General features: G+C 37.5%; 1 protein-coding gene across 1 annotated transcript; it reads left to right on the plus strand.

The window, feature by feature from the left end:
- The first annotated feature begins 1,198 nt into the window (after nucleotides 1-1,198).
- Nucleotides 1,199-26,962, plus strand: asap2b (ArfGAP with SH3 domain, ankyrin repeat and PH domain 2b). The gene is made up of 28 exons (XM_051645248.1): nucleotides 1,199-1,583; nucleotides 8,255-8,327; nucleotides 10,361-10,506; nucleotides 10,731-10,805; nucleotides 11,617-11,666; nucleotides 12,356-12,485; nucleotides 12,897-12,982; nucleotides 13,072-13,147; nucleotides 13,429-13,515; nucleotides 14,150-14,253; nucleotides 14,438-14,507; nucleotides 14,609-14,696; nucleotides 14,789-14,837; nucleotides 14,921-15,087; nucleotides 15,489-15,622; nucleotides 15,704-15,795; nucleotides 19,063-19,252; nucleotides 19,502-19,587; nucleotides 19,766-19,881; nucleotides 21,243-21,310; nucleotides 21,469-21,576; nucleotides 22,224-22,461; nucleotides 23,201-23,284; nucleotides 24,120-24,369; nucleotides 24,491-24,570; nucleotides 24,682-24,749; nucleotides 26,105-26,224; nucleotides 26,320-26,962. Exons 1-28 carry the CDS (start codon nucleotides 1,458-1,460, stop codon nucleotides 26,392-26,394), a joined length of 3,036 nt encoding a protein of 1,011 aa, XP_051501208.1. The 5' UTR covers nucleotides 1,199-1,457; the 3' UTR covers nucleotides 26,395-26,962.
- The last annotated feature ends 274 nt before the right edge of the window (nucleotides 26,963-27,236 follow it).

Genomic DNA, 27,236 nt, shown 5'->3' on the forward strand with positions numbered 1-27,236 from the left:
TATGTGAAATTTATGTTATTTGGAAAACGTATTATCTTAATTAGTTACTTAAAAAGCATCTTGCTGTATAAAAAGTGTTTGCCTAAGTTGAGAAATGTTACCCTATAACTATTGTCCCTATATTTACATGATGTTACTATAACATGAGGGGCCCTCATTTTACCCTAGGGTGGGGTAAAAGGCTCCCAAGCCACTTTTAAAATAATAATAATAATAATAATAATAATAATAATAATAATAATAATAATAATTGTAATCAAAACAACTTTCTTTTATTATTTCCTTTCACACAAATTATGTTTCTCCATTAATATTCTATAAAATTATTTTTTTCAATCTTGATACACTTTTTGACCATTGTACCCTACACAAGGATTTAGTCAAAGTCTTTCTAGCAAGTCAGTCCACTGGCGGCCATCTTTGGAACGCTGCCGGGAGGCTATTTCCACTCATGTCAGTGCAGCTCCTATCTATTTGAATGGGGAACACTGAAATCTTAAAAACGGTTGGTCAAGATTATGATCAAAGAACATATTTCAAATCAGCAATAAAATCTGACAACGCTGGTTTCATAAATTGTGCTTCTTTACCTCAGATTACGCTAAAAAACGCAATTTTCCCGGCTTGTATAGCTAATGAGCATGCGCTTTCTCGAGATGATCGACAGGCGATGTCTGTATCTAAAAGGTGATTGGCTATTTTACCTGTAAGGCGGGACTTCCTTTCCACGTCCGTTGACTGTTGGGCGTTCCAATTTCTCCCATTCATTTTAATAGAAGCGCCTGTCTCTGCTAAATATTCTCTGATTTAGTTTACATTAAAAGCGAGACGCAGCGAACAGAACAGGGCGCATGTGTCTCGACTCTTGAAACGCGTTTTGAATTTTTTTTTATGTTTTTTTTTTTTTTTTTACTTGACGCGGCGTCTAAAAAACGCGGCGCTTCTACACACGAGACGTCATAGACGTCCGTCTAGCGCATGTTTACATAAAAAAAAACAAAAAAAAAACTATTGAAAACAGCGCTGGCGGACGCAATAATGAGTATGGAGTGCAAGGTCCCTTAGTTCACGTTCCTCATTGCTATTGGACAATAAACTTGAGGGTTCTCTCTCATTGGCGAACTAGCTATGATTGACAAGTGAAGTTTTGGCTGCTTAGAAAGCTCGTTTAAAGTCAAGCTCAACTCTGGACAGGTAGGATAGGTGGAATCTGCGCATGTGATGGAGCTATTTAACTCGTCTCCTGATCAAAAACGATTTAACTTCTCGATTGTTTCTCTTTCTTTTTAATCTGTTTACACTTCACTATTTAACTACAGAGTTAAAGGAATGACTGACACGGACTAAGTTTGGATTGTTTTTGCGCAGACTGTTTTTGTGTTCCATTTAGAAAAAAAAAAAACAAAAAAAACTTTGTTTTTTGTTTTGGATAAAGTCTTCATTTAAAGGGAATAAACATGCCTGATCAGTTGACAGTACTGGAGTTTATGGACATTACCAATGAGGACTATAAAGCACCAACCACCTCAGTGTTCTGCACGCGCATGTCTCACTGTCGGAATACAGTGGCAGCTTTAGAAGAGGTGAGACACTCATGTGAATTATACGGATGTTTTAACACACTTTGCATAACTTTATGAAGGACACGATGCCAATTGATACACTGTATCTATTAAAGAATGCCTGTGGTCTTACCTCAGAATATTTGGATCCTTTTTATTAATACTAATGATATATTCGAAAAGAGAAAATGTACTTCCTCTTTGTAACGCCAAAGCTCAATGTATCCCAAGTGAACCTCGCCCATGTTTAGCAATTGACACTCTCTCTAGGATTCATGTAACTTCTTGTAGTAGTGTTATAGTCTAAAAAGAAAGACCTGTGAGTTATTTTGATCTCATAAATCAATAATAGAATTATCACATATTGATCAGTTATCCTAGTATTATAAACACTGCCCATAACAGTGAGAATATTCATTATTAATGAATGCATATTGCAGATCTTATGCACCGATTTACACAGAACTGTCTGTCCGCGTCTATTCTGAGTGCAATAATACTATTTAAATGAGTTTGTAAGTACTAAGGAACAAAGCAGGTGAAGTAATAGACATGCTATTAACACTATCTATTCTGAGTGCAATAATACTATTTAAATGAGTTTGTAAGTACTAAGGAACAAAGCAGGTGAAGTAATAGACATGCTATTAACACTATCTATCTATCTATCTATCTATCTATCTATCTATCTATCTATCTATCTATCTATCTATCTATCTATCACAACTTACATAATTTCAGTAGTACACACAAATGACAATAGTCATACCATACTGTTCATGTGTTACACTTGCTATATTTTACTTCCACGTTATTTCTTTATCAAATAGCAATGTCAAATGTAAATCAAGTCAATCACTGAAACAACAGCGCCACCTTGAGGAAGAAATAGCATGTGTAATATGTATGTGTACACGATTACTGATAATTCACCATTCTCACACAGAAAATAATTGTGATATAGTACTCATTTGTCTTTTAATAAACAAAGAAATATATATCCTGTAGTAGTAAACTTGTATAGATATGAAAAAAAAAAATTATACAATTTTAACAATATTATATACCTTATGACCCTATACATTTTTGGTAAATAAGCAGTTTTTTTTTTTTTTTTTTTTAGTTTTTTTGCAATTTTGCATTTTTGTTTTGTTTTCTGTTACACTATTCAGGAGAGAAAGGTTGAGGAATACTAAAAAGGTGTGGGCATAACTCCAAAAAATGGATGAGGTACAGGAGGTGGAATGAGGTCTCTGGTCACTAAAGACCCGTGATATGTATTAAAGGGTTAAGGGTTGACACCAGCATGATTCTGTCATAACTTGATTATGTTAGTGTAGTCTTGGTGAGCATTAGCCCAAACGTAGTGGATACAGTAAACAATAACACCTTTTCTAATCTGTATTTTCTGGAAGTTTTCTTTTATATGAATTGCCTAGTTTCAGAATTTCAGTGACGTGACAAATGAAAATAGCTTTATTTTTGAGAGTCTCCATGAATTATGTCTGGGAGAGCTTGTTTTAGTATTAGAGTTGTAGGAAACATTAGGTTGAACTTTACTGATCTCTGAGAAAGGAAATAACAACACTGTATTTTGTAGTTCTAATGAAGAAATCCAACACTTCCACTTTTGCTGAAACACTTCAAGCACTCTGCCTCCAAACTTGAACTACACTCCCCCAGCAATGTAGATGTTGATCTCTTAAAAAATGGGAAAGTGTTGTGTTTGTCAGTTGCTGACACAGTATTTAGATTCTGATCCATTATGCTGGGCCCTCCCTTTATAACACTTATAAAGAAGAATATTTATAGTGTTTTGAGTTGATTTTTTGAAAACAGATATGATTCAAATCCAATGACCCAGGCTCTTAGAGCACTAGCTGGCACACACAGAGGGAAACTGTTTATGAGTTGTCCTTTGGAACTACCCCACTTGATTTTAGCCTCAGTGGCGGAAGTGAGGTAACCACAGGTTTGTCGTTAACGAAGAGACCTTACCTGGTTCTTGTGTAAATTTCTTAGCACAGGAGTTACTTTGACCACTTGTAAAAATGTAAATTTAGTCATCATTCACTCACCCTCATTTTGTTCCAAACCTGTATGACTTTCTTTTGTGGAACACAAAAGGAGATGTTAGGCAGAATGTTAGCATCTTTTTCCATACAATACAAGTGTATGGTGACTGATAGAATAGCCCAAATGCCATTTTTTTATTTTATTTTTTTATTTGTGATGAGTCAAACAGATGGAAACAAACATGTTGTTATAACATACTGATGAAATTATGCTTTACAGTGCAGGGACATTATCACTGTATATGTAATGTAAAATGAGTGAAAGATGCATACACACGCAAATGCCATAAATATGGCAGTTAGTAAACTTAACTGTTTGACATGCAGTACTCTTCTTTCCGGTTGTTCTAGCAGTCTTCAATCTCTGTGCTTGCTTTCCTGCTGGGACCTGCCTTTGAAGAAACCCCAGTGCTGCTAATATATCTCATATTTCTCTCCCTCTCTTTTCTCTTGCTCTTCCCTCTCCTTCATCTATTCTTGTTCCTTTAGGCTAAGGTGGAGTGGCTGCCCCAGTACTTGTCCCAACTTGTTCCTCTCTCTCTCTCCTCACCATATCTACTCACCATCTTTCCACATCTTTTTTTTTTTAATTATCTGGTTGCTGTCCTGTTTGGTCTCTCTTTCTTGTGTGAACTAGAACACTGATTGTCGTACAAGGCCAGTCTTAGCAAAGTGTTCCAGCCATAAGTATCTGCAGATACTTAATGTTGTCATGTGCTAATGTTTTATGGGGGCTCCAGGGGCAGTCATGGGTCATTTGGTACCCTAGGGCAAGACAACTAAAAACTTTTGAACTTTTTGAACTTTAAGTTCTTTAAGTGTAAGACGTGTTAGTTTTGTGGTAGAATTTTTGTCTAGCATTTATTTTTGAGGACCCGGGTTCAAATTCTTGCATGCTAAACAAAACACACACACACACACACACACATACACACACACAAACACTACCGGTCAAAAGTATTGAAACACTTTTTTGTTTCTCATGATCTTAAAAATCTTTTGATCTGAAGGTGTATGCTTAAATGTTTGAAATTAGTTTTGTAGACAAAAATATCATTGTGCCACCATATTAATTTATTCCATTATAAAACTAAAATTGAATAAAAAAAAAAAGTTTTTGAAATTGATGACTCAAGAAGTTGGTTGAGAAAATGTCAAGAGTACATGTCTGCAAATTCTAGGCAAAGGGTGACTACATTGAAGATGCTAAAATATAACACAGTTTTGATTTATTTAGGATTTTTTGGATTTCACAACATAATTCCCATAGTTCCATTTATGTTATTCCATAGTTCTAATGACTTTACTATTATTCTAAAATGTGAAAAAAATAAAAATAATAATAATAAAGAATGGGTAAGTGTTTCAACATTTAAGTAAGTGTGTGTGTGTGTGTGTGTGTGTGTGTGTTTTGTTTAGCATGCAAGAATTTGAACCCGGGTCCTCAAAAATAAATGCTAGACAAAAATTCTACCACAAAACTAACACGATAACTCAATTGGAGGTGTACCTGTGGATGTATTTTAAGGCCTACCTTCAAACTCAGTGCCTCTTTGCTTGACATCATGGGAAAATCCAAAATAAATCAGCCAAGACCACAGAAAAAAATTGTGGACCTCCACAAGTCTGGTTCATCCTTGAGAGAAACTTCCAAATGCCTGAAGGTACCACGTTCATCTGTACAAACAATAGTATGCAAATATAAACACCATGGGACCACGCAGCCATCATACCGCTCAGGAAGGAGACGCATTCTGTCTCCTAGAGATGAACGTAGTTTGGTGTGAAAAGTGCAACTCAATCCCAGAACAACAGCAAAGGACCTTGTGAAGATGCTGGAGGAAACGGGTAGACAAGTATCTATATCCACAGTAAAATGAGTCCTGTATCAAAATAACCTGAATGGCTGCTCAAAAAGGAAGAATCCACTGCTCCAAAACAGCCATAAAAAAGCCAGACTACAGTTTGTAAGTGCACATGGGGACAAAGATCTTACTTTCTGGAGAAATATCCTCTGGTCTGATGAAACAAGAATTGAACTGTTTGGCCATAATGACCATCTTTATGTTTGGAGGAAGAAGGGTGAGGCTTGCAAGCCGAAGAACACCATCCCAACCATGAAGCTTGGGGGTGGCAGCATCATGTTGTGGGGGTGCTTTGCTGCAGGAGGGACAGGTGCACTTCACAAAATAGATGGCATCATGAGGAAGGAAAATTATGTGGATATATTGAAGCGACATCTCAAGACATCAGCCAGGAAGTTAAAGCTCGGTCGCAAATGGGTCTTCTAAATGGACAATGACCCCGAGCATACCTCCAAAGTTGTGGCAAAATGGCTTAAGGACAATAAAGTCAAGGTATTGGAGTGGCCATCACAAAGCCCTGACCTCAATCCAATAGAACATTTGTGTGCAGAACTGAAAAAGCGTGTGCGAGCAAGGAGGCCTACAAACCTGACTCAGTTACACCAGTTCTGTCTGGAGGAATGGGCCAAAATTCCAGCAACTTATTGTGAGAAGCTTGAGGAAGGCTACCCAAAATGTTTGAACCAAGTTAAACAAGATAAAGGCAATGCTAACAAATACTAACTAAGTGTATGTAAAATTCTGACCCACTGGGAATGTGATGAAAGAAATAAAAGCTGAAATAAATAATTCTCTCTACTATTATTCTGGAAGTTCACATTCTTAAAATATAGTGATCCTAACTGACCTAAAACAGGGAATGTTTTCTACGTTTAAATGTCAGGAATTGTGAAAAACTGAGTTTAAATGTATTTGCCTAAGGTGTATGTAAACTTCTGACATCAACTGTAGGCTGTCTCAATTGCTTCTGTCTCTTCTTGTAATCTCAGACTGACTCGTGGGGGGCTCTGTGGGGGCCATGCCATCTGTTGCACGGTTCCCTGTTCTTCTATTCTGTTCTATTCAATTCTATTTTCAAAAGGAATGTTTGGGAATCTAAAATGTATATTTCCTATTGACACACTAAAGCTGAAAATTACACTCACTGATCACTCTATTAGGAACACCTGTACATCTACTTATTAATGCGATTGTCTAATCAGCCAATCATGTGGCAGCAGTGCAATGCATAAAATCATGCACATATGTGTCAGGGGCTTCAGTTAATGTTCATATCAACCATCAGAATGGGGAAAGATCTCAGTGATTTCAACCGTGGCATGATTGTTGGTACCAGAAGGGCTGGTTTGAGTATTTCTGTAACTGCCGATCTTCTGGGATTTTCACGCATAACAGTCTCTAGATTTTACTCAGAATGGTGCCAAAAACAAAAAACATCCAGTGAGAGGCAGTTCTGCGGACAGAAACACCTTGTTGATGAGAGAGGTCAACAGAGAATGGCCAGATTGGTTCGAGCTGACAGAAAGGGTACAGTAACTAAGATAACCACTCTGTACAATTGTAGTGAGCAGAATAGCATCTCAGAATGCACAACACATTGACCCTTGAGGCAGCTGGGCTACAACAACATGTTAGGCACTTTATTAGATCCATGGTGTTCCTGATAAAGTGATCAGTGAGTGTAAAGTATAAACACACAGGTATAGATAATGACAGAATTTTCAATACAAAGCAAATGATTGGTGTAAAGCAAATCAGACTGACCAAATGAAGACATGTAAGTGGGGTGATTTTTTCCACAGCATGTTACACCAATTCTTTTTTGCAATAATCATGCAACTTAATTTTCAAAGATGCAAATAATATTTTTTGGAAGTTGCATTAAAATAATCTGAGGAGGCTTCTTAATGTTACCATGTACAGTAGAAGACTCACTAGCATATGAAATAGATGTCTGAATCTGTAGCTATATGATGGTTTACAGCTCCCAGTGTCAGACAAACTGTGACATATAGTAATGTATGAGTGTTGTCAACTGTGGCGAGCACCAAGTTTATCCCTGGTTAAATGGTTTTGTCTTGGTGTTGTGCTAAACATGACTCCTGCACAAACACAGGTTTTGAGCCAAATGTCTGTCTCCTTCGCTTGGCTCTTTTTTGTGCAAAATGTCCAGAATGTGATTCAGCATGATTTATGGGTGGCTTAATTACAGGCTATCTGAGTATGTCCCGGTGTTAGATCATTGCATGCTTGTGTGAGTGGGAAAATTCACAATACTGTAGAAAATGAATTTGAACTGTTTTTAAAATTGTTAATATGGTTTGACATACTTTAAATATGCCCAAAGAGGTATTGGTGGTAATTTATTACACTGTAAAAAATGGTAACCTGCAACTGTTAACTAAAAGAGCAATTTCTATCTGAACTAACCCTTAAAACCTAAACCTTGGTGTAAGCTAATGTAATCAGTTTGATTCAGTGATGTTAAATAATATATTTGACATTAATAAAACCAGTTAATTAAATGCTACTACACTAAGCACATTTTTTAGGTTAACATTTTTTCAGTGTAGGCAATAGACTATACAACTCATTTTTAAGCATTGTAATACATTTTAAGGCAAGTAATGGTTTAGACATGCACTTTATTCCTCATTGTGGAAATAAACCAATTTCTCATTAATTTTGTCTGGTCATCATATAATGATCAACATAAAAAAAGAAATAAAAAATCTTTCATTTTGTTTTGCAGGCATTGGATCTGGACCGCAGTGTACTGCATAAAATGAAGAAGTCTGTCAAGGCCATAAACAGTTCTGGTCTGTGTAAGTATTACAATTGATCATCATCTCAGCCTTAATCCATGTCCATTAACTCTGCAGTAATTTATCATCATGAGCTGCTTTCCTAATCAGGAAGATTTTTTGTAAAACTGTCAAATATTACGCTGTACATAATAGCCTGGACAAAGCTTTTAGTTTCATTTACAGTTGGATTGAGGTCACTGTTACTCTAGAAGTGAGCAGGGTTTAATTCACTACCTCGTACATTCCTCTCATTCCTATCAGAAATACCTATACCTGTCCTAGCAGGAACCTGCTTGTTCTCTTTCTTTATTTCTATATTCTATGTTCCATGTGCTTGTTTAGAGCCAGATCATAATTCTTAGATCATCAAGATCTGTAATTCTGCCTTTTTCATTTTAGCCAGCATGCTTAAAAAAATCAGCTCAGAGCTTTATCTGTTCTGTGTACATATTGTAGTATCCGGAAAGTTATATTTAGCAGTTTACACAAACACAGACTTCATAATGCACCTGAGAGACCTGTAATATGGTCTAAAACAAAAAGAATTGTGAAATTGAAGGAAGCAGAGTTTGTAAGACATTTGTGACCTGCTCAGAAACACATTTGGGGTTTTATACACAAAACTATAAAGGAAAGTATCGGCTTTCTAATGATGTTTCTACTCCAAACTGTTTTCAAAATGTAATCATTTAAATGTTGGCTGAGACTTTTCTTTTAAATTCAGTACATAAAACTCAAAATATTTGTTTGGGTCAAAGTGACTCAAAATGATGAAGCAGGTCACATTTCCAGATGATTTCACAATGTGGAAATCTAATGTATTTCCGAAAGACACAATAAATCAGCACATTATTTTATCTTTTAAGCCCTACACGGCCTGTTTGCATTGTGCTGTACTACATAGAACTTGGGAGGGGTTACTAAGCTTTATTCTGTAGCAGAAACTTTGGTCATAAACTAGGAAGTATGTTCTTTTGCAAGCGGTAAGAATGAAAACGGTCCACTGATAAGAGTTGGCTTACAGGCCCACACAGAATCTACAACTCATAGAACTCGGTAGAAAGAAAGTTCTGTAGATTTCCGCAGAATTGGAATGATTGGCATTCATAAAATTCTACAAATATCCTGCTTCTTGCATGTTTGTTTTGATTTTAGCTAATCTGTTAAAGTAATATTACGGGTTCAATACAAGTTAAGCTCAATCGACAGCATTTGTGCCATACTATTGATTACCCCCAAAAATATTTTGACTCGTCTCTCCTTTTCTTTAAAAAAAAGCAAAACACATGAATTCTACTGTTAAAACTTATATTATTTGTGCTGTAAAGTTGTTTAAGTAGTCCTTTTTACAGATATTTTAGGGTTTGTTGACATCACTTTGTCATGGCACCAAAGTTGTAAAAATGGATATAACTTTACACAGAAAAAGGTTAGTAAGTGATTTTATCACACTAAAATCATGTTAACATGCTTATTGTTTAAGTCTTGTGGCTATACTTTTGAAACAGTAAGTATTTTAACATTTACAGATTGGCTCCATTGACTTCCATTGTAAGTGCCTCACTGAACCCAAATGTTTTGTTTTTAAAGAAAAGGAGGGGCAAGTCAAAATAATTTTTGTGGTAATCAGTATTATGCCACAAATGCTGTCGATTTAGCTTAACTTGTATTGGACTGGAATATTCCTTTTATGTTTTCAGCTACCAAAACTAGTGTAGTAGTAATTCTGTACATTTCCCCTCAAAATCAGCTTAGGAAATGCAAAAAAGTATGCAGATTCCGTCTGAGCCTACTTATGCACTTGTGAAAATATTAAATAAAGTCAAGCGAAGTGTTTACAGTTGTAGGGAGTATTGTGCATTTAGGACAAATGATCTTTATAAGGACATATTTGGAAACTTCATAAAGCATTCTTGTTCATCAAACAAGGTTGTGGAATTTTGGCAGTCACAAGTGTATGAATCTACTCAATCCTATGCTAAGCCTTTTGTGCTGAATAATAATACAGAGCAGATGAACAGATGTTTTTATGTGTTATCATGTGTTTTCAGCTCACGTAGACAACGAGGAGCAGTACATTCAGGCACTGGAGAGGTTTACAGATAATACTGTGTACAAAGACGACCCTGAGATGTCCAATTACTTCCTCACGTTTGCTGGTTTCACCAAGGAGCTCACTGGTCTCTTTAAGAACTTGGTGAGCCCTGTCTCCATTAAGTAATTTGTTGTTGATCTATATGCATGGCCTGTATGTCTCTCTAGTCTTGCTGATGGCTTACAAGTTGCTCACTGGGTTAATTGTCGCAAAGAGTCTTTGTGAGTTCAGCCAACATGTGGAGCATTTTCATACACATATATGAAATTATGTACACAGATTTTACACTTCTTTTTAAAGCAGCATGTCTCCTTTTGTGCCCACAGCTGCAGAACATGAATAACATCATCACTTTCCCACTAGACAGTCTGTTGAAAGGAGACCTTAAAGGAGTGAAAGGGGTATGAAATAAAACATATCCACATTCTATTTAAAGGGTTAGTTCACCCAAAAATGGGAAGTTCTCTCATCATTTACTCACCCTCATGCCATTCTAGATGTGTATGACTTTCTTTCTCCTACAGAACACAAACAAAGATTTTTTAGAGTAATATTTCAGCTCTGTTGGTCCATACAATGCAAGTGAATGGTGACCAGACCTTTCAAGCTTCAAAAATCACATAAAGGCAGTATAAAAGTAATCTATATGACTCCAGTGGTTTAATCCATATCTTCAGAAGTTATATTATAGATGTGTTTGAGAAACAGATCAATATTTAAGTAATTTTGTATTATAAATCTCCACTGTAACTTTCACATTGTGAAAGTGGAGATTTATAGTAAAAACGGACTTAAATATTGATCTGTCTCTCACCCAAAGTGATTGTATCACCTCAGAAGACTATAGATTTAATCACCGGAGTCATATGAATTACTTTTATGCTGCTTTTATGTGATTTTTGGAGCTTGAAAGGTCTGGCCACCATTCACTTGTATTAAAAGGACCTACAGAGCTGAGATATTCTTCTAAAAATCTTTTAATCTTGTTTATGTTCAGCAAAAGAAAGAAACTCATTCACATCTGGGATTGCACGAGGGTGAGTAAATGATTTTCATTTTTGGGTGAACTATCCCTTTAAATGTGTGCTTGATGGACATCTTTGATTGTTGAGCCATGTCCAGCTGTTTTTTCATGTGTCTCGAGTGTGAGTGTTTATTGAAATGTTTGACCTTTAAGCCTTCTCTTATGTTGACTGTGCTATCCTTTGGCAGGATTTGAAAAAGCCTTTTGACAAAGCATGGAAGGATTACGAAACTAAACTGTAAGCATCTCTTACCCTATTTATGTCAACCTCAGAAAATATAACAACATGTTTTATTGTCAGTTGGCCAAATTGGACATACAACTATCACTAAAGTTAAACTCACCCCTTGCTACTACTAGCTTCAGTTTAGTGATTTAAAATGAAGCACTTGGTGTTTAAAGTTCAGTGGACCTTGCCTGTGCATTTCTGAGAAAAACAAACTCTAAAGCAGGCCTCTGAGTTTTAGATGAATGAATCAGAGGGGATGAAAGCTTTAGAGCTCTGTAAACACTTTAAGCATGCATGACCTTACTTTTAACATGAGCAGAATGTAAGAAATTATGTTTTCATCTTTTTACAGTAAGATATTGTAGTACCTCAAAATGTAATTCATGGAAATACACTCAATCTACTGATTTTAGATACTGTATATTTATTTGGATCCAGTATACAGGGGAAGGGGAAGTTTTGTTACATAGGCAGTGGTTTAGTCATTTGAGACGCTTGCGCTTAAGTCCTGGGCCTGTGGCATAGCTGAAGGGCTTATCACAATATGGGGCCATACCTTCAGTAAACAACAGAACTGGTGATTATGGTTTGTTTGTGCATTCTGAACATTCTGAGGCTCTGATGAAAGCTTAACATTTGTTTCTGGTCAAGTATGTGGTGTAAGTTTTGTGGTGTTGTACTTTAAATTCCTTCAAAAGGAGCAAGATTGAGAAAGAAAAGCGGGAGCATGCCAAACAACACGGGCTGATCAGGACAGAGATCAGCGGAGGAGAGATTGCGGAAGAGATGGAGAAAGAGAGACGCCTCTTTCAGCTTCAGATGTGTGAGGTGAGGAATATACTTAATTTCTCTACAACCCGGGTCAGTGTGCTTTTAGTCAAGCTTATAGTGTCATCAGGGGCATTACAAGGGTGGTCAGACTGGTGGATTCTTCTCCTTGATTATTTTGGTTTGTTTTGGTCCGGAGAGGCATCAGAAGTTTCAGGGTTGGGGGAGTGTGTGTGGGGGTGGGGGTTGGGGGATGGTGGGGGGGTGGGGGGGGGGGGTTACAAGGACAATCTATGGAAGGATGGATGGATGGATGGATGGAAGATACAAAAGAAAGAAAGAAAGAAAGAAAGAAATGTTTTGGTCTCAGGTTAGGGATTTTGAAAACCCCTAACCCAAGACTGTACAATAAAACAATGTTGGCTTTTTCAAGTGTGTTTCATGCTGTATTTGACATATTTTGTTTCACAGTATCTGATTAAAGTGAATGAAATTAAAGTCAAGAAGGGGGTTGACCTGCTCCACAACCTCATCAAATACTTTCATGCCCAGTGCAAGTATGTATTTGTAATATTTCCCCAGTAACAATACTTAATTTCAAGTGAATTTCAAATAAATGGTTTCCTATATTTTTATCTTCTTACAGTTTCTTTCAGGATGGGTTAAAAGTTGTGGACAATCTTAAACCTTTCATGGAAAAACTTGCTGCGGATTTGACAACAGTGAGTGTCTTATATTGCTGCCTACTCTTTTTAAACAATTTTTTTTGCTGTGAGGTGTTCTCCTCCCAAAGTAGGTTGTATTAGCAGGGCTGGATTATGGACCAAAGGCCTTTAAAGGCTCTGGCCTGATATTTTAAAAGGAAGTTAAAAAATCAGAGCCCACTAAAGTTCCAAGGGGCCTCGCAGGACCATGATCCGGCCCTGTGTATTATGTGTATTTATTTATTTAGACAAAGCACTATAGTTAATTTCCCCTGTCTGTCTGTTTATGTGAATGGCAGAACAAGCAGACTCAGGATGTAGAGAGGAAACAGCTGCTGCAGCTTAGAGATATTCTGAAATCTGCCTTACAGTCAGAATCTAAGGAGGTGAGCCATGACTGGAAATTGCCAAGAATGACACTTTTCTCCAAGCAATTCAAAATTGTTTTTCAGTCATGCAATTCTATTTTTCATGCAATACTATAGGTTAATCCAACTGTTGTTTGCTTGTATTGTTATTACAAAACTATGACATATTATTTTAAAAGTTTGGCAACATTTTACAATAAGGTTGTATTTGGTTTTTAAACACAAACTAACAATGAACAATAATTTTGTACAGCATTTATTAATCTCGAATGCTGTATGAAGTATTGTCCATTGTTAGTCAATGTGAACTAATGATTTATCAAATGTTAACAAATGCAACTTTACTGTAAAGTGTTACCAAAACTTTAATAAATGATGTCTGTGAGTGTAATCAAAACACTTATTAATTACAATTGGAAATATTAAAAAATTATTAGATTGATACGCTGATTGCTTCATTATTTCTATGGTAACTCTTGATGTGCACGAATAAATGTTAACCTAAACAGTATGCTTCGTGTCGTAACATCTAAATATCTAAAATCACTGAATCAACCTGAATACATAAGATAACAGAGTTAACTCCTTAAAGGAACAATTGTTATCACTTTTTTACAGTGTGTTTTTTTTTTTTTTTTTTTTTTGGTCAAAGGATTGTCAGTCAAAACAGAATTCAGGCTACAGTCTCCACCAGCTACAGGGCAATAAAGCTCACGGCACTGAGCGCTCTGGAATGCTCCTCAAACGCAGCGAGGGGTGAGTTTGCCTAGTGCTTAAATGATGTTCACATCTATAAAATGTCCAACACATCTTTCATAACAACCAGACATCTGCCCCAGTATGCCTTTTGAATCATGATTTGGGCATTGTTAATGTATGTACAGTTACATTAAAGTTATATTTAAAGAGAATAAAGCTTCTCTCCACACGGTGATTTCAGGCTGAGGAAGGTCTGGCAGAAAAGAAAGTGCTCTGTAAAAAATGGATTATTGACCATTTCTCATGGAACGGTAAGGAAAAGACCAAAATAGCCACACTGTTGCTATCATTTCTTTTAGAATTATGTTTTAGTTGCCCCAACTTCCTCTCTCCATCTCTCTTTTCCTTCTAGGCCAATGCACCTCCTGCAAACCTCAACCTCTTAACCTGCCAAGTGAAGCGCAACCCTGATGAGAAAAAATGCTTTGATCTCATTTCTCGTAATATTCTTAATTATACTCTATACCTAAGTCATGCCGCATATGGTAGGTTGGTCATCTAGATTTGCTCACTGTTCTCTTCTGTCTTCTAGATGACCGAACGTATCACTTTCAGGCAGAGGACGAGGCAGAGTGTCAAATGTGAGTGTGGATGTGCTCTTATGTTAAGAATCATTTTAATTGATGTCTCTTTTCATCTTTTCATGTAAATCTCTCCATGTCAGCTGGGTGTCTGTGCTCCAGAACTGTAAAGACGAGGCATTGAACAATGCCTTTAAGGATGATCAGAATGAGGGCGAGAACAACATCGTACGGGAGTTGACCAAGGCCATTGTGGGAGAGGTGAAGGAGATGAGCGGCAATGATGTGTGCTGTGACTGCGGAGCTTCCAGTAAGCAATATGGAAGAGGTGTAACCTTGTTGTGGTTAAAGGTTGCTGGTGATCGGAAGGTCCTTGAGCTATCGCTATTGTTCCCTTGGGCAAGGCACTGTCACTGCAACTTAACATGGCAAAGTCATAGTTGTTTGGTGATACTAAAGATAAAGATTATATTATGTTCTGTAACACACTCTAACACACTCTCTTGGCTCAAAAATGTGATGCTCATTGGGCAATGTGGCTAATTTTCAAATGAAGTGTACACCCTGTGCTTCCTGTTTTTTTTATCTGGTCTTTCAACATCCCTTTATATATTCTATGAGACAATTATTCCAGTAGAACTTGTTTTATTGTTATTTAGAAGAGATACTCTGGGTGTAATTCAGATTACATATCATTTGTTGCCACTGCAGATCCAACATGGCTCTCCACAAACCTGGGTGTGTTAATTTGCATTGAATGTTCTGGAATCCATCGGGAAATAGGTGTGCACTACTCCAGAATACAATCTCTAACACTGGATGTCTTGGGCACATCAGAACTTCTGGTAAACTCTCATGTCAACTCTTGTCTTAGTCCATCAAAAAATGTTAACATACAGGTTGTGACTTTATTTAATCTCTTGCAGCTTGCTAACAGTGTGGGCAATGCAGGTTTCAATGAAATCATGGAGGCAAACCTGTCAGCAGAGATACCCAAACCCATCCCTTCCAGTGACATGTGAGTGACAGATCTTTGTACAAAGGTGTACTAATTGTACCTTGAATTAAAAGTGTCATGTACGGTGGCCGAGGGGTGCACAGCACAACCAAATTAGCAAAGCAAATAAAAGCTGAAAACCCAATGGATTAGGCCACAACACAACAGAATTAAGCCACAACACAATGAAATTAAGTCACAATACAACAGAAAAATCACAACACAACAGAAATAAGCCACAAAATAATGTAAATAAGCCACAACACAATAAAATTAAGCCACAACACAACAAAATTAAGCCACAACACAACAAAATTAAGTCACAACACAACAAAAATAAGCCACATCACAATGGAAAAAAGCCACAACGAAATGAAGTCACAACAAAATGGAAAAATCACAACACAACGGAAATGCCACAGCACAATGGGAAATAAGCCACAACACAGTGAAATTATTAAGCCACAATACGAAGAAATCAATAAGATACAACACAACAAAATTATCAGAAAAGAAACGGTTATAAAAACACTGCACTTATTGCACTATATTTGTCCTTAATTGCTCTGGCCATTACCTGGTTGGGTTTCTACCAGAACTTAATGCACATTAATTCATCAACATTTGCTTGAATCCTTGCAACTATTGCGAAAATAAGTTCACAGTATCTGCAGCTATTCTTGCATACAAGCAGCTCTTACAAGGTGTCCTGCTCTCATGAAAATGGGCTGTATGCAGGCTGTATGCAGGCCGTAGCCCCCCATCAGATGCCGAAGCGCTTAGGGGAAATGCTCAGTTCCCCGGTCAATGCTCTCTTGTGATGAGTTGAAAGGGGAACACTTGTAGTGACTTGCAGTGGGATGAGCAGCTCTCTGCATCTTCTTAGCAGCCTAATGATCTCGCATGCATTAAGTCAGACTGCCACACAGCATAAAATACAATGCTTAAAATTTTTTATTTTCTGTTAATTTCATGGTGTTGTGGCCATTGTGGTGTGGCTTTTCCGTTGTGTTTTTTAGATTTTATTTGCTGTGCTAATTTTAGTTGGTTGTGCATTTCTTGGCCACCATAGACAAACCTTGTTAAAACAACTTTGCAAAGTCACAGAAGGTCATTTTTAATGTAGGAGGTCATTATTAGTGTCAGCTTTTCTTGTGTCAGTTCCAAAATGTACCAAATTCTACATTTTCTGTTTTCAAATCAATTTTTATATAAATTCTTTCAGGACACTGTATTTTAAAGATAATTTTGTAAAAATCCAAATAACTTCACAGATCTTTATTGTAAAGGGTTTAAACAATGTTTTCCATGCTTGTTCAATGAACCATAAACAATTAATGAACATGCACCTGTGGAACGGTCATTAAGACACTAACAGCTTACAGACGGTAGGCAATTAAGTTCACAGTTATAAAAACTTAGGACACTAAAGAGACCTTTCTACTGACTCTGAAAAACACCAAAAGAAAGATGCCCAGGGTCCCTGCTCATCTGTGTGAACGTGCCTTAGGCATGATGCATGGAGGCATGAGGACTGCAGATGTGGCCAGGGCGATAAATTGCAATGTCCGTACCGTGAGACGCCTAAGACAACGCTACAAGGAGACAGCAAGGGCAGCTGATCATCCTCGCAGTGGCAGACCATGTGTAAAAACACCTGCACAGGATCGGAACATCCAAATATCACACCTGCTGGACAGGTACAGGACAACAACTTCCCGAGTTACACTAGGAACACACAATCCCTCCATCAGGGTTCAGACTGTCCGCAATAGGCTGAGAGAGGCTGGACTGAGGGCTTGTAGGCCTGTTGTAAGTCAGGTCCTTACCAGACATCACTGGCAACAACGTCGCCTCTGGGCACAAACCCACCTTCGCTGGAATAGACAGGACTGGCAAAAAGTGCTCTTCACTAACGAGTCGCAGTTTCGTCTCACCAAGGGTCATGGTCGGACTCGTGTTTATCGTCGAAGGAATGAGTGTTACACCGAGGCCTGTACTCTGGAGCGGGATCGATTTGGAGGTGGAGGGTCCGTCATGGTCTGGGGCAGTGTGTCACAGCATCATCGGATTGAGCTTGTTGTCATTGCAGGCAGTTTCAACGCTGTGCGTTACAGGGAAAACATCCTCCTCCCTGATGTGGTACCCTTCCTGCAGGCTCATCCTGACATGACCCTCCAGCATGACAATGCCACCAGCCATACTGCTCGTTCTGTGCGTGATTTCCTGCAAGACAGGAATGTCAATGTTCTACCATGGCCAGCGAAGAGCCCGGATCTCAATCCCATTGAGCACGTCTGGGACCTGTTGGATCGACGGGTGAGGGCTAGGGCCATTCCCCCCAGAAATGTCCGGGAACTTGCAAGTGCCTTAGTGGAAGAGTGGGGTAACATCTCACAGCAAGAACTGGCAAATCTGGTGCAGTCCATGAGGAGGAGATGCACTGCAGTACTTAATGCAGCTGGTGGCCACACCAGATACTGACTGTTACTTTTGATTTTGCCCCCCCCCCATTTCTGTTAGTCACATGTCTGTGAAACTTGTTCAGTTTATGTCTTAGCTGTTGGAATATTTTTGTTCAATATTTACACATGTTTGCTGAAAATAAAAGCAGTTTCTTTTTTTGCTGAGTATATTTTTAATATCTTGAAATGTTGTGCAAAATGTATAATTTCAACAGTTTTGTGTACATCTCATTTGCTATCACTAAATTATTACTATGTACTTACATTTAAAATACATACAATACAATGTACTTATTGTGTAACTGCATGTTTTTCTGCAAAATTCTCACAAGATTCACATTTGCTGCTACTGAGATTGAGGTATGGGTAGGTTTAGGGATAGGGGTAGGGTTAGGGTTTAGATTAGGGTTAGGGTTTATTTTAGGGTTAGGGTTTAGATTAGGTTTAGGGTAAGGGTTGGGGTAAATTTAGGTTTAGGATTAGGGGTAAGGTTAACAGTGTAACTACAGATGTAATTAAATGTAGGTACTTTAAATGTAAGTATAACACAACAACATGTAGGTACATAATAAGTACATTGTATCAAATGCTTAAGTACATAGTAATTAAAAACACCTAATATAAAGTGGGTCCGCCACTCTCGTTTCTCTATATCAGAAATGGCCATTCAGCCATTGATCAATCTATATCTGTGCACCATCTGATATTACTTATGTAGTGTATTTATTAGTGTCTAGAATATTTTTTGTGTAGATAGTACTAGAAAATGCACTTCACATTTCACGACCATCATTTTCAGTTTTCTCTCTCAATTGTCCTATAGGCAGGTACGAAAAGACTTCATCACAGCCAAATACACAGAGAAACGCTTTGCACAGCGAAAGTATGCAGACAATGCAGCCCGACTACATGCACTGTGTGACGCGATAAAGACCCGGGACATTTTCACCTTGATCCAGGTGTACGCTGAAGGTGTGGACCTTATGGAAAACATTCATCAGACTAATGAACATGTAAGTTGTGGTTTGGAGTAGCTGTGGCATCTTACGCTAAATAGTGCACTTTACACATTTATGTAAAATTGACAAAAATTGCAATTCTGTTTCTATGCATATCCTAGATCTTCAGTATGTATTTTTATTCATCTCCCCTTGCATGGATACAGTAGACTATATGTTACAAATAAACAGTCGTGCTGACTTAGTGTGCCAGACCTTTTGGCTTTGCAAATGTGCTTCTTTGATTCTGGCTTCCACTGACAGGAACCAGGTGAGACAGCGCTCCACCTTGCAGTACGAATGGTGGACCGGAACTCACTTCATATTGTGGATTTCCTCGTACAAAACAGGTTCTCAATTAAAAATATTTTTTTCTGTATCCATCTAAAATACAGAATCTAATCAAACATACATACATATATATATATATATATATATATATATATATATTAATTTATTTATTTATTTTGCATTTTATTTGAGACATTTTTTATATGCGTTTGTGTGTACATGTGTTTGTGTGTGTAGTGGGAATTTAGACAAACAGACTGCCAAAGGAAGCACAGCTCTGCATTACTGCTGCTTGACTGACAATAGTGAATGCATGAAGCTGCTACTACGGGGAAAGGTGTCAGTGACCATTTGTAAGAGTTTATATAATCTGCTGCTTTAAAATCTCTGACATTCAGTCTACATGAAATACTGTATTGTGTGTGGATGAACCAAGTAAAATCCTGATCAAAATATACCTTAACCTTCTTAACCTCCTTTCAGTTATAACTAGTAGCACCAAACTTAAATATTCGTTAAGCCAAAGAAATAAAAAAATTAAATTAAAAACAATTCTAGAGCAAATAGTTTTCCTAAAGATTAATGTCCACATAAGTATGTTTACAGTGGGACTAAATTGTGAAATTTTAAATAATACCAATCTATAGAAAGTCAGATTTTTTTCATTAAATTGTTTATATTTCCAGGAGTGTTGGTTATTCAAATTTTTGAGACGTTACAGACATGACAGCTGATTTTCTGTAAAGCTGAATAAATAATTCTAATTATAAGCATCATCCAATCACTGCAAACCATATTGAAATAAAATGTTGCATTATTCTGAAATTCTGAATCTATGTATTGTTTACCATTGTCCGATATCTGCCAAACATGTTGAGTGGTCCTAACATCATCTGCAGCCTGAAACTGAACTTTTGTATGGATTTTAGGATTAAATGCATTTAGCAGCATAGAAAGCTATAAGATGCTCCCTTGAATGACTTAACCTCCAGTGTGCTGTCTGTCTTCACTGGTCTCAGAACAGTTTGAAATGCACCTTATTTTCATCCTAACACCACATGAAGCCTCTGAAAGCAGCATTTTTCTGCTTTTGGATGAACCCATTTATTCTCAGTGTGAAAAAGCACAGTACATACTGTATATAGGAATGCATTAACTAATGTTAATGAAAATAATCATATTGCAGTGTGATAAAATTAAACACAACAAAATGTATAATAAAATGAAGCTAAATGACCCACAGATGTGTTTGTTGAAAGTTGTCAAAGTCAAAATAACTAACATGTTTTTTCTCCTTTTGAGGAAATGCAGTACCAGTTTTCACATATGTAGACATCATGTTTATCAGGACGCTGACATGCAAAAAATGAATGAATTTTTAAAGCGGCATATCAAATGAAACTAGAGACTCTACTCTTTACAACCAAATAGGTTTCAGTGAAAAACTTAAAGAGATTTCTTACCAGAGGCACTTTCGTTGGCACTGCATCCATAGAAGCACTTCAAGGAAATTGACTTCATGCTGTTGAATCACGTGACTCGGTCCGGCAGAAATTAACCCTTTAAAAAACAGTTTTTATTCATTTAAATTAGGCGTTGCATATAGCGAAGCCAAAATACAACATCTACGCATGTGGATGCAGGGTCCACAAGGAAAAAAAGGAAAATTGTTGCTGTATACATTCCTTATTGTCTCATGTCCTGTTTTCTCCAGCCAATGATGCAGGAGAGACTCCTCTGGATCTGGCCCGGCGTCTCAGACATTCAAAATGTGAAGAGCTGGTGGGTATATTTGTCATCTCCAGCTCCATGTTTAATACTAACAGTAATCCTGAAGTTCTGCTTTTTGTTATGTTCTACTTTTTAAACTTTTACACTTTCTCTAAATGTGTGCAAGCTAATTCCCCTCCATTGTGTTTTTCTGTGTTGTGTGATTGCAGCTGACCCAGGCACAGACAGGGAAGTTTAATGTCCATGTGCATGTAGAGTATGACTGGCGTCTCCATAACGATGATCTGGACGAGAGTGAGGATGAGATGGAGGACAAGGTTATAATGATTTTTACATATACACAAAGATACCTGGTATTAAGATATGTCTCGGGTGACCTTTTTTATGCTTTATCAACATGCAGTGGCATTTTACTTTGCAAAAGTTAGATGTTTCACAAAAACATTTGCCTTAAGCTTAAGATATTTTATATCTTCTGCTTTAGTGTCTCAATAGGCAATATCAGTTTTAGACATCCAAACATTCCTTTTGCAAATAGAAAAAAATAGAAGTAGAACAAGAAGTCCTGAAAAAGATTGCATGGCCCCCACAGAGCCTGGATTTCAACATCATTGAGTCAGTCTTGGATTGCATGAAGTGAAAGAAGCAATTGAGACAGCCTAAATACATAGAACTGTGGAAGTTTTCCAAGAGGCTTGGAACAGCCTATCTGCCAAAACAAATGCTGTAAAAAAGATATTGTTCATTGTTAGTTCATGATGCCTAATGCATTAATGATAACTAATGGAACCTTATTGTTAAGTGTTACTAATGTATTATTACTATATACTGTATACAGTACATTGATGGAATGCAATTATAACCACACAAATGACCACACTTAAAATTCCTCAAAGGCTCATTTTGACAGCAAATATCTGATACAGTCTGGCTCATTCTCATTATCTGTGATTTTGTCTTTTAGCCCATCCCCACCAGGCGAGAGGAGCGTCCAGTTAGCTGTATTGTTCCAGGCAGTGGCCCCATGATGCCCAACATGAGTGCACTGGCACGGGATGTGGTTAACGCCATCAAAGAGAAGCAGAGGCCTTTCATTTCCAGCATGATTTGCAATGAGACTTACGGAACCATGCTTGACATTAGTTCTCCACCGCTAGGTTTACCAGGAATTCCCCCACTGCCCCCTCGTACATTGGGAAGAGGTGAGCACCATCCCGCACTAATGAGATGTCTCTGATTTTCTCAAAGGGAATTCTGAAAGATTTAATCCCAAAGTAGCTTGCTGACAAATGTACGATAGTTTCAGTATGAAGTTTTCGTTTACACTTACTGTATGTGTTTGTGTGTGTTTAAACGTTTTTTGTTGAGAAATTGCACGATATTAAACAATATGTTAAGTGCAGTTTTCTACACTTTAAAATACACACAAAGAAGAAAAAAAAGAACAAAGAGAGAGAAACAAAACAAGGAATGTATATAAAGAGACAGTAAAATAAAATGCATGTAAATACTGCCAAACATTCCTCCTACTCATAACCCACTCAAACCCACATAAAGAGTGCTATCTATTCATGTAGAATGAAGCATATATAAAATTAGTCACCATGTTTATCAAGATATCATATAAAAGTATACCAAATCTCTTCAAATACAGAGAACGTGTCCTTCAGGGTATACCTAATCCTTTCTAGATGTAAAGTACTGGTCAGTTCAGTGAGCCATACTTTTACTGATGGGACTTCTGCCTTCTTCCAAAACATAAGAATTCATTTTTTTGCTGTAATTATCGCATAGGAGACAAATTGTTGCTGAGCCAGGCTAAAACTCATAAGCTTTTTGGACACTCCAAATATGATTAGAATTGGATCCGGTTCAAGATGTTTGTCAAGGGCTCCTGACGAAATGTGAAATATATTTACTTATGTGTGTTTGTGATGTCAGGGTGGAGTCCTCCTGTGGAAGTGGTCGGGAGGCAGAGATCTTCTTCAGACCCTCAGACTCCAGAGAGAAACAGTTCAGTGTATGGTGAGTCTGAATTCAGTAGAGCTCAACACAACAAGGGAATTTGTAGCTTTTTTGTGTTTTTTCTCAGTCAGAAAGCTTGGTCCCACTTTAAATTAGGTGTCTTTAACTACTACGTACTATCGTTAAAATCCATACTTATGTAAATGTACATATTGTATAACTACATGTAGTTCTGCAAAATTTCTCACAAGATTCACATTTTCTGCTACTGAGGTTGAGGTATGGGTAGGTTGAGGAGTAGGGGTAGGGTAAGGGTTTAGGATTAAGTTTAGGGTAAGTGTTATCAATATTACATAGTAGTTAAATACACCTAATAGAAAGTGGGGCCGAGAGCTTTAAAACGAACTAAATTGCAGTAGTTTTATAGTTAATTCTGTTAATGCATTACTACTAATAACATTCTGTGCTATTATCTATCAAGCAAACAAGCTGTTAGCTGCTTTAGATGTATTTAGGTGAACAAATGTGTATTTGTTGTTTAAGTAGGCTTCTAGCTGCTGGAAAATCCAACTAAACTGTAGCTTGTTTTTGTAACTAACTGGTTTCTAGCTGGTCCAAACTAGTCATTAGTTGATCCAAAGGTCCAATCTGGTTTAGGTGGATAATCAGCTGGACTACAATCTACGAGTGGTCAAGCTGGTTTTTGCAACTTGGAAGCTGATTTGTTGCTTGACTATTATGGTCTTCCAACTCCACCTGCTGATCTTCCAACTAAATCCAGTTTAGAACAGCTACCAAGATCCAAAAACTAGCTACCACCTTAATCTGGTTTTAGCTGGATTTTCCAGCATTTAGAAGACATCTTGACTTAGAAGAGGTCTTGTCTTTCCTGTAGTGCTCCCCCCTGCTCCTCCACCTCCTCCTCCGGTAAAGAGGCCACCGCCTTCAGATCCTAAAGCGACTCTACCCCACGTGCCTCTAATCCCACCTGCACCCCCAATTATACCACCCGCCCCAGCTAGACCCCCACCTGCAGTGCCCCCTACTCCAGTGTTGCCCCCTTCATTTTCATATAAACCCACACCACCTCCACCTCCACCACAGCCAAAAGCCCCTGCACCCAAACCAACTAAAACCCCCTCTAGGTAAGACTACACCACCCAGCTTCATTCAATATAACATTAATCTGAGGTTATGTTTTTAAATTGACTTCTGTTGTTACACTCCAGTAGGCTACACAGCTGAACTCTATTATGTATTTCTCAGGAATCCTGCTGGCCCTGTAAGTAAAGATATAAATGTAAATAAAGCATCACCCAGTGTGCCTCGCCCAAGTGACAATACAGGTGAATCTCACATACATTATATAGATACGACCACTAAAGCCAGAAAAAAATGCATGATATATTATGTATTAATGAATCTAAAAGGTGATTTCCATTAATACTTTTCTCCAGACTCTGGGCCATCAGTCGCCTCCGCCCCGGCCTCAGCTCCTGCTCCCAAACCCAGAATGGCCCCTACTGTAAGTGACCATGAAATTAGCATTTTTTATCTCTAAAATATATTTAATGCTCTTACTAAATGGCTAAATTGAACACATGACTTTGTTTCGACACCTATAATTCCATGATCAAACAAGATTGAAAGTGTACCATTGGGTATTTACTGACAATGACTGTTCAGAATAGAATACCAGCTTTCTACTTACTGAATACACACAGAAAAACAGCTCTTTGGCTGAACTTGATTTAATCATGGAAAGTGTTTCCACGTGTTTAAAATGAGTATTCTTTACTTAAAATTACTATGTAATCTCAACACAAAAACTTTGTGTAGAAAGAACCTAGTTGTGTTGGGTAAACCCAACAAAATTAGATATGTAAATGTAATCAAATAAATCTCTTTTCTTTATGTACTAACAAGTGAAATTAAGGTTAGCATGCTAAATACATGCTGGTTGGAAGCACTACAGAGTGTAGTTTAGTAACTGTGCAAAGACAGTAAGAGTTGTACTGTATGTTAGTGTGCTTTTTTCAAACATAGCCAACGTTCAACCTGGTCTCATAGTGAAAACGTGACTCTATATACATTTTTGTAAAACTTTTTAAACATGTCTTCAGGTACAATTCCCTGCAGTTTCCAGGTGAAATGAACACAAAAGGTGCTACAACAACTGTGTGTTTTATTCAGTTTCACTCATATCATGACTTCAGTGGCTAGTTATGACATTATAAACACTTATTTTTCTCTCTATTACTCAGACCCTGCTATGTTATGATATCGAGACACTTTTACTCTAATGCATCTTTTGAAAAATGATGCATTTTAATGCTTTTATTGCAGACCCACCTACATATATACACTTATTCCAATATGACTAGCTTGCGCGGTAGCACACCTTATAGGTTGGACTCGGAGGACCGCGGTTCAGAACCATACAAGAAATCAAGCTGACATGTGACAGGACAAGAGACATAGAAGAGACACGAATTGATGTGGTTGATCCAGAAAATGTGCTTTTCATTTTGCTTCTGCATTTTAAATCACTATCGGTTAAGGTTAGGCGTTGGTTAAGGGTTAGGATGTCTGCTTTGTTAAAGTCTCTTTTTTTTTTCGGACACTATTGGTTTAGTTTAGGGTAAAATTTGAAGTTAGGGCGGTACGTTTTATTAAAACCTCCATCTAAAATTCACCTTAAAAACCTTGTCTGATTAAAACCTCAATTCGCTCAGTCTTGGTGCCCCCTGCTTGAAATTTAACTTGAAAACTGCAGCCAAACATGTTATGAAGCACCTAATTTCAGTTTTGCAAATTGTTGCAATGATCACATAAATTTCATGAGACCAGACTGCAACGATTGTCTTGTACGCATTTCAGAAACAGAGACCTAAGAGGGTAAAGGCCCTCTATAACTGTCAGGCTGATAACCCAGATGAACTGTCCTTCTCTGAGGGAGAGGTGATAATAGTGGATGGAGAGGAGGACAAAGAGTGGTGGGTGAGTACAGCCTTTCTCATAAATGCACAGATCAACTGAATGAATCATGTGTGATCAAACAAAAAACCTTGATGACTCTGCCATCTGTCTTGCAGGTGGGCCACATTGACGGAGAGCCAAACAGGAAGGGAGTCTTCCCTGTCTCGTTTGTTCACTTCACCACTGACTGATGTCATACACAGCTGCTTTACTAAAGCCACAGGCTTATTAGACTTTTTGTTGGGCAAAAACACAGAGCCACACATTATTTAAGAATGGATTCATCATCAGCCATCTTCATGGATGAGTGGACATTTTCCATTGTACATGTTTACTAAATGGAAGAAAATGGGATATTCAGAAAAATGCCATCTCAAAAATGCATTACACTAACATAAGATAAATGACCTCATGACTGCAATGCAATTATCTTGATCATTGTTCTGTTTAAAGAGACAATTCACTCAAAAAAGAAAATTATATTGTCATTCACTCACTCTCATAAGATTCTGACTAACATCTCCTTTTGTGTTTCACAAAAGAAAGTAAAACAGGTTTGGAACAAAATGAGGGTGAGTAAATAATAACAGAATTTTAATTTTTTGGTGAACTAACCCTATACATAACTGGATAGGAAAGAGTAAAGTTCAGTTCTTGTTGACAGTCTTCCAGATTCCAAGTGCAATAGCCTCTAACGTGAATGCAGAGATCATATGTGAACTTTGATGAGTGCTATTACACGGAACTGTTTCTGATAAAGCTTAATATCGTTGGACTCTTATTGCTGTATTAATAGAGCCTTTGTCTATCTATCAGATATAATTTGCAGAGCAACTCTCATTACATTAAGCCTAGTTAAGTAACATGAAGCTCGCATCCAAGTATTTTCGCTGCGTTCTGTTACTGGACAAGCCATTAAACCTTTTACGCTATACTTTTGAAAAGGATGGGATTTATTTCTAGCATGGAAATATTTTTACAAAAATAACTGACAAAATATGTAAAAGTAGTAGCTCTGAAACGGTTCACAGTA

This window comes from Myxocyprinus asiaticus, chromosome 19, assembly GCF_019703515.2.
Source record: "Myxocyprinus asiaticus isolate MX2 ecotype Aquarium Trade chromosome 19, UBuf_Myxa_2, whole genome shotgun sequence".
NCBI classification, from domain to species: domain Eukaryota; kingdom Metazoa; phylum Chordata; class Actinopteri; order Cypriniformes; family Catostomidae; genus Myxocyprinus; species Myxocyprinus asiaticus.